The 14,499-nt window shown below is 58.3% G+C and overlaps 2 protein-coding genes across 10 annotated transcripts; one reads left to right on the forward strand and one right to left on the reverse strand.

Moving 5' to 3' along the window:
• The first annotated feature begins 886 nt into the window (after nt 1-886).
• Nucleotides 887-5,578, forward strand: DOC2A (double C2 domain alpha). 6 transcript variants are annotated; one of them, XM_036826973.1, is made up of 11 exons: nt 887-1,038; nt 1,722-1,999; nt 2,359-2,438; nt 2,657-2,731; nt 2,862-2,971; nt 4,129-4,255; nt 4,337-4,396; nt 4,471-4,634; nt 4,738-4,819; nt 4,909-5,005; nt 5,094-5,578. In XM_036826973.1, the coding sequence occupies exons 2-11, from the start codon at nt 1,735-1,737 to the stop codon at nt 5,237-5,239; spliced, it is 1,206 nt and encodes a 401-aa protein (XP_036682868.1). In that variant the 5' UTR covers nt 887-1,038; nt 1,722-1,734; the 3' UTR covers nt 5,240-5,578. The 6 variants fall into 6 exon arrangements, with proteins under 6 accessions (XP_036682868.1, XP_036682866.1, XP_036682869.1 ...); XM_036826971.1 differs by having other exon boundaries at nt 4,129-4,396; XM_036826972.1 differs by lacking the exon at nt 887-1,038 and adding an exon at nt 1,049-1,076 and having other exon boundaries at nt 4,129-4,396.
• A 67-nt stretch (nt 5,579-5,645) lies between these two features.
• On the reverse strand, nt 5,646-14,369 carry INO80E (INO80 complex subunit E). 4 transcript variants are annotated; one of them, XM_036826981.1, is made up of 8 exons: nt 14,199-14,335; nt 13,971-14,041; nt 13,705-13,757; nt 10,759-10,837; nt 10,547-10,658; nt 10,054-10,170; nt 6,810-6,902; nt 6,099-6,229 (listed from the first exon to the last, which is right to left on the reverse strand). In XM_036826981.1, exons 1-7 carry the CDS (start codon nt 14,277-14,279, stop codon nt 6,831-6,833), a joined length of 585 nt encoding a protein of 194 aa, XP_036682876.1. In that variant the 5' UTR covers nt 14,280-14,335; the 3' UTR covers nt 6,099-6,229; nt 6,810-6,830. The 4 variants fall into 4 exon arrangements, with proteins under 4 accessions (XP_036682872.1, XP_036682874.1, XP_036682875.1 ...); XM_036826977.1 differs by lacking the exon at nt 6,810-6,902 and having other exon boundaries at nt 5,646-6,229; nt 14,199-14,346; XM_036826979.1 differs by lacking the exon at nt 6,810-6,902 and having other exon boundaries at nt 5,646-6,229; nt 10,054-10,119.
• Nucleotides 14,370-14,499: the final 130 nt, after the last annotated feature.

Raw genomic sequence — 14,499 nt, forward strand, 5'->3', positions numbered from 1 at the left:
AGATGGGAGGGTGAGGGAAGGCGGATTCCCAAAGGAGATGCCATCCCTGAGAGGGGGACTTGGACCCTCGGGGGCTGGGTTGGGTCACAGGAGAGAAGCCTGAACAGCTAAAGGAAGGAGGCGTGGGGGGAAGCCACAGCCTCAGACCTCAGACTGTCAGGTTTCCCAGCCAGGGTCCGAGACCCCGAGATTTCAAACCAGGGACCGCAGGCGGATCAGACCCCCTTCCCCAGCCCGTTCCTGGGTCACTGCGGATCTCTAAGCCCCGCCCCCACAGGCCCCGCCCCTACGGAAATTTGGTAGGGGAGGGCCAGACACCCTCCCCTCCTCCTCCAAGCGCTCTCTGCGGGGGAGGGGCATAAGGACGCGCGAGGTGGGGGGCGGGGGGGAGGAGGAGCCGGCGTCGCCATGGCAACTAGGCCGGTGGTCTGCCCTGGAGACCCGGGAAGGGAGCTAAGAGAGAGGGGCGGAGGGAGGCTCCGCCGGCTCGGCGCGGGGGCGGCGCGGGGGCCCGGGTCTCCGGGGAGGAGTTGGGGAAACACCGGGCAGTTCTCACTGTGGGTTCCTGGCGGCGCAGGGAGCCCGTGTGTTTGCGAGCGTGTGTATGCGAAGTTCTCCGGGGTGAGTGTGCCAGCGCGTGTCTGGGTTTGTGCATGACTGTGGTGTGCGCACGTGGGCGCAGGCGTGTGCGCGGGAGTGCCCCTGCAAGATGCGTGTGCCAGCCTGCCCGTGAATGTGTGTGCACCCGTGTGCGCTCCTAAGTGTGCCCGGGCGGGCGCCGGTGGGAGAGTCCCGCCCCCTCCCCAGCCTCCGTCCGCCCCTCCCCGCCCCGCGCCGCCTGCGCCGGCTGCATCCTCGCCTCCACCTCGCTCACCCCCCTCCTCCCCGCACTTTCTCCTGCTCTCCCTCCCTCTCGGCTCAGACTGCCGGACTCAGCGCTCTTCTCGCCGGCCGCCCTGGGAATCGCCGGCTGCCACCGCCCAGCTCGCACCCGCTTGTCCCCCAGTGCTTGGGCACCTGTTGGAGGCGCAGAGACAGGTGCAGGGGGCTGGGCTACCGGGGGCGAGAGGGTGAGGGTGAGTGTGTGTTAGCCTGTGTGTGCCCCTGGGGGTGTTTAGCTCTCCGGAGGCTGTAATTTCTGGCTCCTCTGGAGAGCCAATTTCAGGAGGAGGCATCTGAGGAAGGGGTCCTCACCTTGGGTGGCAGTGGATGGGGGCCCAGGCAGGCGGGCAGATCCTGGGGCTGAACGAACGGACAGTGGGAAGTGAAAACCTAAGAGGTGGGTGACCCCCAGACCAGACAAGCGCCTGGTGCAGAAGGATAGTCAGAGCCTCAGAGAGACAGAGGAGGGGGCCTATGGGGAAGCTTCAGGGGTAGGCATGGCCCAGGGCAGACAGAAGCCCAGAATGAGGGGCTGGAGCTGGGAAGAGGACAGAGGGACAATCTAGAGGAAAGTGGGCAAGGCTGAGGTGGAGCCAGGACCTATCTGGGGGGAGTGGGCTGGCAGCCCAGCCCCGTGGAGCACAGCTTGGGGTCTGGAGGGCCCAGGCCTTCTGCCTGCCCGTCAGCGGGCACAGGCTGCCCTCTCCCTCAGCACCTAGGAAGGGAGGCCAGTGAGGGCCCACAGACCCCGGCGGGTGCCGCCTGGCCCTCAGCCAGCAGACGGGTAGGTTTGAGAAGTCAGCCCCGGGCTCAAGCTCTCTCGAACCTCCCTCCCCCAGCCAGGGGTGCTGCATGAGGGGCCGGAGGGGCGATCGCATGACCATCAACATCCAGGAGCACATGGCCATCAACGTGTGCCCGGGGCCCATCCGGCCCATCCGCCAGATCTCTGACTACTTCCCCCGCCGGGGACCAGGACCTGAAGGGGGTGGCGGGGGCTTCGGAGAGGCCCCTGCTCATCTGGGCCCCCTGGCCCTGGCACCCCCTGCAGCCCTCCTTGGGGCCACCACGCCCGAGGATGGAGCTGAGGTGGACAGCTATGACTCGGATGATACCAGTGAGTCTGCGGGCTTGAAGGGCCCAGGGTGCTAATGGGGGCCTCCAGGCTTGTGGGAAGGGGATGCGGCCCTGCTGGGGGTGGGGAGGTGGCGGGCACCACCACCACAGCTGCAGTCAGAGTGGAGATTACAGCTTCAGCTAGGCTCAATATTCAATATTTCTGCTGAGACACTCAACCACCCACAGAGCACCAGTTGCAGCTCAGCCAGGGACCCAGACGTGCACACACTTGCAGGCTGACAGGCACAGACACGTACAAACCTTCACAGCTGGCACACGTAGCAGGCCTGCCCACCCGTCTCTCACACACACCTGTCTTTACTCACGGACTCAGGTTACCTCTTCCCTCTTCTCCAGCCGCCCTGGGCACGCTGGAGTTTGACCTTCTCTACGACCAGGCTTCCTGCACTCTGCACTGTAGTATCCTCAGGGCCAAGGTGGGTACTCCCTGCCTCCCGAGAGCCCTGGCCCTGTTTGTCTCCTACCCTGAGATGGGTGTGCTTCCATCCTCCCTCCCCTTCCCCAGGCCTGACTCCTGCTCCTCTCCCAGCACCCATCTTGGCTCTCCAGCCCCCAAGGGTCCACACTGCAGAGAGAGGGAGGGAGGGTGGGCAGGCTGGGAGCTCACAGCCCTCTTCCCTCCCCTCCTCCCCAGGGCCTCAAGCCCATGGATTTCAATGGCCTGGCCGACCCCTACGTCAAGCTGCACCTGCTGCCTGGAGCCTGCAAGGTAACGGCCTCCCCCTCCCCTTGCCCCCCAGCCTGACCCAGCTTGTGGGTCTGCCCCCAACCTTCGTCTGCCTCCAGCCTCTGTGGGTCTGGGGGACATGTACTGTGAACACTTCGTCCCCACACCTAAGGCCAATAAGCTAAAAACTAAGACTCAGAGGAACACGCTGAATCCCGTGTGGAATGAGGACCTGACGTACAGCGGAATCACAGATGATGACATCACCCACAAGGTGCTCAGGTGAGGGGTCCGTCCTCCCGGTTACCAACGAGTCCAGCTCAGCACCTCCTTGGGGACAGCTGTCATTGGAACCTTCTTTGGTTGGTCGACCCACCTCCCATTAAGCCCTCAGATGCTCTAGAACCATCAGTGGCTCCCTATCCCCTTCAGGATTCCCCTGCCTGGATTCCTGCCCTCCAAATAGCTCCTACTGCTCCTCCAACAGAGGACCGCCCTCTTGCGACTGGTCGGGTTCCTATCTCCTGACCTTTGCCTGTCGTGTCTCTTCCTGCTTCCTCTCTCTGCCGGCCTAAATCCCACTCATCATTTGAGGCTCTGCCTCCTCCTGCAATCTTTCCCTGGTCACTGAGACCCCTTCTCAGAGCCCCTGACTTAAGTCAGACCTATGCAGCAGAGGTCTGCCCATTCTGCTGCCCGTGTCTCCCTAACATCTCTAAGGAGTGAAGTCTCAAACGACAGAAATGGGAATGAGGCTTAGGGAGGTTAAGTGACTTGCTCAAGGTCATGCGGTTGCTAGGTGGCGGAGCTGGGAACTGAACACCTCTACATGACACAGCTGCTCGAGAGTGTCACAGCAGAAGGCAGGGAAAGGGGCTGCAGACCGAGACGGATGGAAGTCAAAGCAATAATCTCTTAATTGCTGGGCTCATGAGTCTCTCCCAGGCTGGCTCCCTGCTCCACACAGGAAAGGACAGGGGCTCTAGGGGGAGGTATGCGCTCCTGGTCCAACTGCTCAAGGCTCCTTCAGGCCCTTCTAGCTCTTATGTCCTGGACCCGTGACCCACATCCACCAGTGCACACCCTGTGCACCCCTGAATGGAGGCTGTGTGTGTGTGTGGGGGGGGGGGGTAGCGTTCCCAAGATTTGTGAGGGCTTCCTCAAGGAGCTGAGCAGGTCCTGATGGGCCAGGGACAGCCTGGGCAGCTGGAAAGGGAGGGGCAGAGGAAGAGGGCAAATCAAAGCATCCTCCCCCAGCTCCAGGCCTGGTGCTCCCCACACAGCCCTGAGACAGCCCATTTTACAAGTGAGGTGTAGAGTATTTAGGGCAGAGCTGGGACCAGCCTCGAGTATTCAGAGTTCAGTCGGAGGACCTTTCTCCCACACTGGAGTGGGGCTCAGGGACCCCAGGGGGCCTTGACCCTGCAGTTCCCCACCAGGATCTCCGTCTGTGACGAAGACAAGCTGAGCCACAACGAGTTCATCGGGGAGATCCGTGTACCCCTCCGCCGCCTCAAGCCTTCACAGAAGAAGCATTTTAACATCTGCCTTGAGCGCCAGGTCCCGGTCTGTGCCGGGCTGCGGGGTACCACGGGAAGGGGGCCCTGGGGAGATCAGGTTTCCAGAACTTTCTCTTTGCCCCCTCAGCTGGCTTCACCCTCTTCCATGTCTGTGGCGCTGAGGGGCATCTCCTGTTACCTGAAGGAGGTGAGCCACCCACAGGGACCGCATCTGGGCGGGAGGTGGTGAGGGTGATGGCTGACGCCCGCGTCTGCCGGCAGCTGGAGCAGGTGGAGCAGGGGCCTGGGCTGCTGGAAGAGCGTGGGCGCATCCTGCTGAGCCTCAGCTATAGTTCTCGGCGCCGCGGGTTGCTGGTGGGCATCGTGCGCTGCGCCCACCTGGCTGCCATGGACGTCAACGGCTACTCCGACCCCTACGTCAAGACGTGAGCCCTCCCTAGGGACTTGCCACCAGCCCCATCCTCTTCTGGGCCTGGCCTGTCCCTGACTGACCTGCTCCCCCACCCCGTCCCTCCTCCCCCTCGGCAGGTACCTGAGGCCGGACGTGGATAAGAAATCTAAGCACAAAACATGTGTGAAGAAGAAGACTCTAAACCCGGAATTTAATGAGGTAAATGGGGCAGAGGCCAGAAATCGAGCGGGGCTGGGGCTGGGAGTGGGGGCAGCGCCTCATGGAAGGTGTGGCTTGCCCTGTCCCAGGAGTTCTTCTACGAAATGGAGCTCTCCACTCTGGCCAGCAAGACTCTGGAAGTCACAGTCTGGGACTATGACATTGGCAAATCCAACGACTTCATCGGTGAGGGAGGAGCCCGCTTGGTGGTGCTGATGGAGGGCAGCCCGGCAGAGAGCCCGGCCCTGACCTTACCTGCCTCTACTGCTCCCAGGTGGCGTGGCCCTGGGGCTGGGCGCCCGGAGAGAGGCCCGGAAGCACTGGAGCGACTGTCTGCAGCAGCCGGACGCAGCCCTGGAGCGCTGGCACACCTTGACCAGCCAGTTGCCCCCGGCAGCTGGAGCCCTGCCCTCAGCCTGAGCAGGACAGCGGCCACCCAGCACAGGGGCCCTCAGGGCCGGGCCCAGTCGGCAGCCTTCGCACGAGTGTGTTGCACGTTTACACGGGGTGGAGGCCCCACCCCGCACTACTTGTCTTGTTTTGTGAGAGTCTCCGTGGGTCTGTCTTCTTGTGAGGGACTGTGGAGATCTATATTCACATATGCAAACTTCCTCCTGCCTGACTCGCTACAACAGACAAATATGCAAACCACCCATCCAGAGCACACCTGCAGGGGGGATCCCGCAGTGCCCCTGCCCCAAGGCCCCGGCTGCTGCTCCTCTCTCCTGCCTCTCCAGGCTGCCCGTCCCCCTCCCCTCCAGGAAGGAGGTCGGATTAGGGGGGGTTTGGAGGAGGAGGTTTCCAAAAAAGAAAATGACACACAAAAAAAGAGCCACTCCTTTAATACAGAATCTTCATTAAAAAAACACCACCACCGAGCCCTGTACAGCTGCCCTTTTAAGCGGGGGGGCCACCGCAGGGTCTCTGCCTCTCTGAGAGGTGGCAGATGCTCCCGGCCACTCATTTAAATAACTGTCCCCTGGACTGGGCTGGGATGTGAAGGCAGGGCCCCTGCCCTCCCTGGAGAGGGCCCACCTTCCGGGGGACATTTCATGCATGTTTACGCCTTTTCTGATTGTGTCAGTGGCCACAGCATGGCAACCGGGCGTCAATAAACGTCTCTGCGGAAGCTGGGGGCTCATGTGTGCTGACACAGAGGGCGCTGGGCAGGGGGTCGGGCAGGTGGGTTCACTCTGGGATGTCGATCACCAGGTCATCATCCCCATCCAGGGCGTCGTCCCCGCTGCCCGCGTCGCTGAACATCTGCCGAGGGACGGCGCTCAGGATCGTAGGGGGAGGCATCTTGGGCGGGGGCAGTGGGGCCAGGGCTGCCCCCACGCCGGCCCCAGAACCCCGGCCCGGGAAGGTCAGCGGCCCTCCCACGGGGCAGTCGGGGGGTCCTACCGCCATCTGCAGCAGGGGGGAGAAACACAAGGAGGGCCTATCAGGGAGGCACTGGGACCTCCAGGAGGCTGGCACTGCCCCTTAAGACAGTTCCAGAGGATGGGGAAGGGGGCAAAGGCTCATTCAAGGGGTAGTGGACACAGCCAGGCCAGCCACGGCTGGAATCAGGGAGCCTGCCCCACCTCAGCCCTGCAGAGTCTCACACCAGCAAGTGCGTGGGGGTGAGGGGTGGTGATGGAAGTGCTGATGAGGGTGGCGGTGGAGGGAGTCCCACGGGAAACCAGGAGGGAAAGACCGGGCCCTGCCCTTGCCAGTAAGGCACTGTGGCTGCCCCTGGGATAGCAGCCAGAGCCAGAGCCAGAGCCAGCCTGGAGTGCCTGCCTGCCCGCCTCTGGGCACCTCCAATACCACCTGCCACCACTGGCCTCCTCTCCCTCCTCCTCCTGAGGGGCTCACTGGTTCAGTGGAGGGTGTCAAAGGTCTTCACCCCCTGCCGTGTGAGGCTTCTGCCTCTTGTATCTGGGAGGCGCCCCTCTTTGGGATCCCCACAGCCACTGGCCTAGGCCAGGCCCTCCTCTCAGCTCACCTGGGCTACGGGACCAGCCTCCTAACTGGACTCCCTGCCTTCAGCCTCTCCCAGATCCAGCTCCTCCTCCGCACTGCAGCCAGAGTAAGCTCTCTAAAACACAAACCTGAGCGTGTCACTCCTCTACTCGAGGGCCTCCGGCTCCTCGTTGCCCTCAGGACAGGCAGTGCCTGAGAATAGGCCAGTCCTTCCAACTGGACTGTCCTTTTCTATTTGTCAAAGGTCCTGCTTTGTGCTCTGAGGCTGGGAAGTGGCCTCTGTCCTGCCCAACCCTCCAGCCCCACCCCTGCCAGGTCCTTCTGAATCCTTCCCAGAGCTCTGTGGGCCTCCTGCTTTGCCTGTGGGCACAAACTGAGCACCTACTATGTGCCAGGTGACTTCCATTAATGATCTCTCACCCCTCCGACCACCCTGGAAGGGAGGAGAGGTCATCAGCCAGAGGAGGGAATGGAGGCTTGGAAATGGAGGTTTGAAGGCATAGGCCTGCCAGGTCCCCACCAGGCAGTGTCCAGTCTGGCCCCGGGGTAGGGGGATGGCAGTGGTCTTCACAGTGGCCCTTCTGATTGCCTTAACACATTCGGGCCCCTGTGGCCTACTCTCTGCTTCTCAAGGCGGCCCCCTCACCGCCGCTGTTCCTAGCGTGGCATGGAGGGCCAGAGTGGGTTTGTACCTCAGGGGACCGGGGTCTGCCAGGACGGATGACAGACAGGAGGCCCAGCTCTGAACAGCGCCCTTGCACCCAATACCAGGCACTCATGTGCACACACGGGAGCAGATGCGCATGCACGACTGAAAAGGCCGGCAGCATGACTGTCCCCCTCCTCTGGCCACCACCTCTTGATTACCTACCCGAGGCCCCATGTCCTACCCCTGCTTGGACTGACTTCATGGCCTCCTCAGCGGGACCCACGGCAGCAAATGCTTATCTGTGGCTTACTAGAGACAAGGCACTGGGCTAAGTGTTTTCTCTCTCTTAACTCATTTTATCCTCACAACGACCCCACCGAACAGAGGAGCAAGCGGAGGCTCCGAGAGTTCAATGACGCGCAAGTCGCACGGCGAGTGCGTGGAGGAAACCCAGCTAAAACGGGCGAGGCCCAGGCTCCTGACTGACCTGCTTCAGTCTTCACAGCGTCCCCTCCCCTCTCCTCACACCACCACACCCAGAAACTTCAGGGACCCCCACTCTCCTCACGGGACACCCAGCCTTCTATGACCTGACCCACCCTATCTTTCTTTCCTACGCTGTTTGCTCTCACCCCTCCAGCTCCAGCCCAAACACCACTTCTGCTGCGTCCCCGCCTTCCTTCCACAACTGCCTCAGCCTGAATATCCAAATCTCACCCTGGGCTCAGATGTCACCTGTTCTTTGAGGCCGTCCCTGATTTATCCCCTCCCCCATGCACCGCCATTGGTTTGGGCCCTTTTCCCCTGCCTGCCCTGAACGTAGCTCCCCGACACGCCTCTGCGCCAGGAGCCAGCACTTCAGAGCCCTGAACTGCCAAGCGCACACCACGCCACGCCTCCACCCGCTGCTCCAGGTTTCTCTGGCCCGTGCCTTCTCCACCAGTCCGCCTGGCCCAGGAAGCAAAACCCCTGCCAAGTAGCAGGAAGCAGGAGCTGAGCAGCATCGTCACCCGTTATCTACTCATTTTCCAGGTTCAAGGACCAAGGTCATGTGGGAAGAAGTGGCAGAGCTGGGGTTCGAACTCCAGAACCCACACTCCTAACCACCACAAGCAGGGCTCCTGTTTCACTTCTGGCTCCAGAGTCTCGAGTCTACAGTTCACCCAACTTGAGAGCTGCCAGCCCGGCCCCTATTTCACTTTGACTCAGAGCTGGAAGGGCACTGTGCCTTCTGTGTCCTCATCTCTCCCGGGGCTCGGTGCAGAGACCTCTTCTCCTCGCCATCCACCTCCCTGCCCGTGACTTCCAAATATGCCCCCCGTGCGGCCCAGGCTAACGTTACCCAGTTGTCTCGTTGACACTTCCAGACAGCATCTCAAGACGTCCAAAGCCAAACTCACCTTCCTTCCCAAACCTGCTCCTCCCACAGTCCTCCCCGACTCAGAAAAGGGCCACTTCTTTGGCTGCTCAGGCCAAAACCCCTGGAGTCACCCTCAACGCCCCTCTCTCTCACAGCCCACACGGCTCTTCCTGGGGCTCATTCTTTGAAAGAGACCCATCATCCACTTTTCACCCTTCCCCCCACTGCCTGGTTGACTGCAGGAGCCTCCTCACTGGTCTCCCCACTTCCATCCTGACCCCCCACCCACCAGCCTATTCACTGCAGTGTCAAGCAATTTTCTTAACATGTCAATCAGATCAGACGCCCCTCTGCCCCACCTTCTCCAGTGGCTCCCGTTTCACTCACAGTACCAGCCAAACTCTTCCCAACACCTCCGAGGCCCTCCACAGCCTTGCCCCTCAAGTGCTGTTCTGACCTGCTCTCTGGTCACTCCCTCTCCCTCTCCTCCGACCACACTGGCCTCCTTCCTGGTCCTTGAAGAAGCCGAACACGTACCCACCCCCAGGGCCCCTGCGCTGGTTCCTCCTGAATGAAACACTTTGCAGAGAGCCAGAGGGTTTTGCTCATTTCCTTTAAGTCTCTGACCACCCTACTGTAAATATCAGCCCCATGTACTCTGGTGTTTCCCACGCTCTTTACCTGAATCCATCTTTCTACACTGTTACCTATTTATCTTGCTTGTTTCCTGCCTACCCTTCAAGAACGCGGGCTCCATGAAAGCAGGGATTTCTGTTTTGTTCGCTGTTGTATCTGCAGCACCTAGAACGGTGCCTGGTACACAGTAGGTGCTCCACAACACTTGCTGATTACTCGTGGTTTGATCACTCACTTTACAGACACACAATCTGAGACTTAGAGGGTCACGGTCACATGGTTTTTAAGTGGTGCAACCTTGACTTGATTCTAGATCCCACAACTCTGCCCCTCCTTGGGGGCTGCCTGGCAATACAGAACACCTGTGAAAATGAGCCTGGCCCCCAGCCATCTTCACTCGGAGCTCCCCCAGGCTGGGCCTGCCCTGACTGGTCTCACAGGGGCCTGTGAGCCAGGACTTCTGGGACCCGCCCCTCAGCGCCTAACCCTGGGCTGGGTCCCCAGCAGCAGCCCCAAATTGGCCCTTCAAAGTTCTCGGACAGGCCCCCAGCCGTCCTGAGCCTCCCTCAGATGGCTGTCCTGCCGTTCTGGCCCCTCCCTAACGTCCCCCAAACAGGGTACCTTGAGTTTCCGGGGCAGGCGGGGCCGTTTCTCCCGCTTGGGCCTCAGGGGGCTGGGCTCGGGCAGCTGCAGGGCCAGGTAGTCAGAAGGGAATGGGGGGTAGGTGGGGGAAGCCAGCTGCAGGCGGGAGTGAGGGGATGGAGATGGGAAATGGAGTGGATGGGGTGGGGGTAGAAGGAAGAAATGCAAACAGGAGGAAGAATGGAAAAACAAGAGATGGTGATGAGTGTGGCTCCTGAGAACAGACGGGAGGGGACAGCAGCAGGACTGTGTCCTGGGGTCTCCTCTCCTCAGTCACGTCTGCCCCCATTCCTACACCAGAGGGAAGTAGGCAGCCCGACTCACACCCCTCCGAGGGACGCTTGCTGGGCACACCCAGACAGATGTTCTTGGTGCTGGGCTGGCTTCACCCTGAGGCCTGGACCCTCTGCCCAAATGATGCCCACCTTATTCCCAGGCATCTGACCATTTCCCACCCATGACCCCAACTCACCGAGCTCAGGTATGGGGAGGGGGCCCCAGAGGCCTGAAGGGGAAACCCTGTTGAAGGAGGCAGGGAGAGGCTGGTGGGGGAGGGGGCACCCCCCAGCGGAGGGCTTCTCTTCCTGGAGAAAGGACAGGGGAGGGGGTCAGAGGCAAGAGGCAGCCCAGGTACCCTCTCCAACCGCCCCCACCCTCCAGGGAAGAATGATGGCTTCTTCTCACCTCTTAGGGGCTGGCGTGTCCGACAACTTGGGTGTCCCCTCTGTCTCGCTGTTATCTGAAGATGCAGTGGCATCTGAGTCTGTGAGGGGGAGGGCTGGTAAGTAGTGGGTGGGAGTCTCCGTCTACCCCAGAGGGGCGTAATCTCAACTCAACGGAAGGGTTCTGGGGACTCTGAAGGGCACACAGGTGCTATTCTGGGGAGGCCCACAGCTTCCCCGGCTGCTTAAAATGTCCTTTACAACCTAATTCCTGCCTGGACTCCTCCACGGTAACATATTGTCAAGCATTTTCTACGTGCCAGGCTCTGAACAGGTGCTTGACATTCACTGCCTCTCCTTGTCTTCAGAACTATCCAAGGAGGAAAGGGAAGACATCATCTCCGCTTTTCAGATGCAGTCACGGAAGCTCAGAAAGGAAGGTGTGGGACTGGGACTTGAGCCCAGGCCTCCAACTCCTGACCATTTTATGCTATTCTCTCCTTATTCGCCTCTAAGCTGTCCAGCGCTTACCTCTGCCTCACTCCCCATATGCAGGGTCCTGGTAATTTGCCCCTCAAATCTCTCCTACCTTCACCCACTGCTCCCCATTCCAACTGTCACGAGGTCAGGTCACCACCATGTCAAAATCGCCTGCTAAGCAATCTCACCTCACCTGCCAACCACTGTCCTCCCCAACCGCAGAACCACCTAAAACGCAAAACTGATCACATCCTTTCCAATGCCTGGAAGCATTTTAAGTGCTTCTTAATATAGCCCCAACCCATCTTTCTGGTCTCCCAACCAAACTGTATTCTTCACATCACACCAACGTATTTTCTCAAAACCAAAATTCATTCCCCAGATTTGTGTCTCTATCTAGAAGGCCCATCGTTCACTTAACAGATAACCATTTACACGTAAAATACGCTATTCCCGATTTCTCTGCTCAGATAGATCCTTTAAGAAGCAGATTAAATGCCACCTCTCTGAGAAGTCTCCCAGAATCCCTCAGGCCCAGCTGATGGCTGACTCTTCCAGAACTCTCTACTCTCACTGGTCACGGCTCTCCTCACTCTGCTAGGACGTATCATACGTGGGTGTCTCCCTGACCACACTGTGGCCTTCTCCAGGAGATAAGTGGTGGCTTATGTCTCTGGCTCTTGTTTCTCAACTATATCCCACTCTGATCATAAACAAGGTGGGTTCCCTCACGCCTCCTATCCTGAAGTCCCCCTCCAAAAGGAAGTTAACTGAAAGACCTCCAGGAAGGAACATGAAGGCAATGAGAAGCTAGAATGAAAGCCAAATGTTTTGCCATGACCTACGTGAGTTGGCTCCTACCTACTTCTTTGACCGCATCTACTGTCTTCCTATAACATGTAAGTGAGTAAGTGTTGCATGTTCTAATAAAACATTATTTACAAAAACAAGCAATCTGCGGACTTCCCTGGTGGGGCAGTGGTTAAGAATCCGCTGGCCAATGCAGGGGACATGGGTTCGATCCCTGGTCCGGGAAGATCCCACATGCCGTGGAGCATCTAAGCCCGTGTGCCACAACTACTGAGCCCGCGCTCTAGAGCCCATAAGCCGCAACTACTGAGCCCACGAGCCGCAACTACTGAAGCCCACGCGCCTAGAGCCCGTACTCCGCAACAAGAGAAGCCACTGCAATGAGAAGCCTGCGCACCGCAACGAAGAGTAGCCCCCGCTCGCTGCAACTAGAGAAAGCCCACGCGCGGCAAAGAAGACCCAACGCAGCCAAAAATAAATAAATTAAATAAGAAAACCAAAAACAAGCAATCTGGCTGGCTGTTTGCTGACCCTTGCTCTAGACACCATGGAGAGAGGTGATTGCGTGTGACATGGCTTATGAGAAAAACTGGGCCACAAAGGCTCACCTTAAGACTTTTTCAAATTGTGGGTATCAACCGAATAGTGGGTCACAAATTCAACTTATTGGTTTACAACCAGCATTAAATGGGAAAAAAAAAAAAAGCAGTCTAAAAAGTATCAGAACAAACTGCACATAGGGATCTTAACATTATTTCACTTAATTGTTTTATAAGCAAGTTAAGTACGTGGGGGTTGGTCACGATGTAAAATATATTATTGGTTGTAAACAGTGCTCAAAAAAAGTTTGAGAACAGCGCTTTATGTGCTTCAGCCCTTCTCAAAAAACCTGGTACTTTTTTACCTCAGGGAATCTGCATCTGTGACTCCCTCTGTGGGAAATCTCTCACTCATCTTCACATCTTCTTCTTATCTAGGTCCCAGCTCCAACATTACTTCCTGAAAAAAGCCTTTCTTGAATTTTTTATTAAGATGTTGCCTGCCATCTGCTTTTGTACGCTCTGTAAACTAAGAACGGCTTTTACATTTTTAAATGGTTGGGGGAAAAGAAATTCCAAAGAAAAATATTTCATGACGTGAAAGTTTTATGAAATTCAAATTTCAGTGTTCATAAACAAAGTTTTATTGAAACACAGCCATGCTCACTTATTTACACCTCACCTATTGCTGTTTCTGCACTACAAAGGCAGAGCTGTATAGGGGCAACAGAAATTGTACGTTCTGCAAAGCCTAAAATACTTATTACTTGGCCCTTTACAGAGAAAGTTCATCAACCCCCGTTCTACTCCAATCACTACCACGTAACCCTGATTTTCTTCCTCAGATCTAAAATTCTAGTTTATTTCTTTGCTTACTTACTACCCCCAACGAGAATACAAATTCCAAGAGGCTTTATCCATCTTGGTTACCACTGTATCCCCTGTGCAAAGCTCACTGCCTGAAATACAGCAGATACTCAGTCATACTTGAGTGAAAGAATAGTGAGGAGGAGGACAAGCGACTAGGCTTAAGAACCACTGGAGGCTGTATTGGCCTCCGCGGCCTAAAGGGAGGGCCCAGGAAGCCTGCTGGAGTGCCAGGAGCATGTCCTCCACCAATTTTTCATGACCTTGCTCACCAGAAGAGTCTTCATCCACGTTCTCGTACTGCAGAAGTCGGTCTAGGAGGAAACTGAGGGAAGGGGCGGGGAGAACAAGAGTGTTTATTCCCATCTCTGCAATGTTCTCCTGGGCCCTCGTCCCTTCTAGCTGGCCTGTTGGAGCCTCCCAACAGCCCCGAGGCAGGCATCATGCATTTGTGGCCCATTCCAGGATGGGGTCCTAATGCAGATCCACAGAAGCCACATCACCCGCTGGCCTCCCTCCTCCCCTCAACGTGTCTCACCTCTTGTCCCGGGACACCTTCAGCAATTTCCTCTGCGCCTTCCTCAGTTCCTCCTGGAAGCACTCGTGTTCCTGTATTACGGACAAGGTGGGAGCTGAGCCAACGGCCGTCCGTAAATGGGGCCCGGACGCCGGCCACAGCTCACCCTACTCCCTTTACACACAGGTAAACTGAAGTCCTACGAGCACCAGGCCTCACCCCTCACCGCCTCACCACCCCGGCACTCACGTAGATGAGGAATTTGAGCTTCCGCTTCAGGTTCCGGTATTTCTTCTTGTAGTCCACTTCGCCGTCCGCCGGCCCGTTCATGACCCGCCCCGGGAGAAGCGCCCCAGCACTCGCCGGGAGCCGGGCTACCCCGAGCCGGCTCAGCCCGGCCTCTCCCACCTCCACTTCCGGAGAGTCGGCAGGGCTGTGTCCGCTGGGACTACAACTCCCGGCGTGCCCCGCGCCCAGGGATCGTAACCACACGGGCTGCCCTCCTGGGGAATACCGGGAAAGGAACTTTGCTTCCAGGGGATACGCTAAA

The sequence above is a fragment of the Balaenoptera musculus genome, chromosome 15 (assembly GCF_009873245.2).
Source record: "Balaenoptera musculus isolate JJ_BM4_2016_0621 chromosome 15, mBalMus1.pri.v3, whole genome shotgun sequence".
Taxonomy (NCBI): domain Eukaryota; kingdom Metazoa; phylum Chordata; class Mammalia; order Artiodactyla; family Balaenopteridae; genus Balaenoptera; species Balaenoptera musculus.

What these genes read in the sequence shown, in the direction of transcription:
- INO80E (XM_036826977.1), bottom strand. Translation starts at nt 14,279, where the DNA reads ATGAACGGGCCGGCGGACGGCGAAGTGGACTACAAGAAGAAATACCGG. An exon ending in AAGGTGTCCCGGGACAAGAG is followed by an intron (nt 13,758 to 13,970) that starts GTGAGACACGTT and finishes CCCTTCCCTCAG; the next exon opens with TTTCCTCCTAGACCGACTTC. An exon ending in CCTCCCCATACCTGAGCTCG is followed by an intron (nt 10,171 to 10,546) that starts GTGAGTTGGGGT and finishes TCCCGCCTGCAG; the next exon opens with CTGGCTTCCCCCACCTACCC.
- DOC2A (XM_036826971.1), top strand. Translation starts at nt 1,735, where the DNA reads ATGAGGGGCCGGAGGGGCGATCGCATGACCATCAACATCCAGGAGCAC. An exon ending in ATCACCCACAAGGTGCTCAG is followed by an intron (nt 2,972 to 4,128) that starts GTGAGGGGTCCG and finishes GTTCCCCACCAG; the next exon opens with GATCTCCGTCTGTGACGAAG. An exon ending in TCCGACCCCTACGTCAAGAC is followed by an intron (nt 4,635 to 4,737) that starts GTGAGCCCTCCC and finishes CCCCCTCGGCAG; the next exon opens with GTACCTGAGGCCGGACGTGG.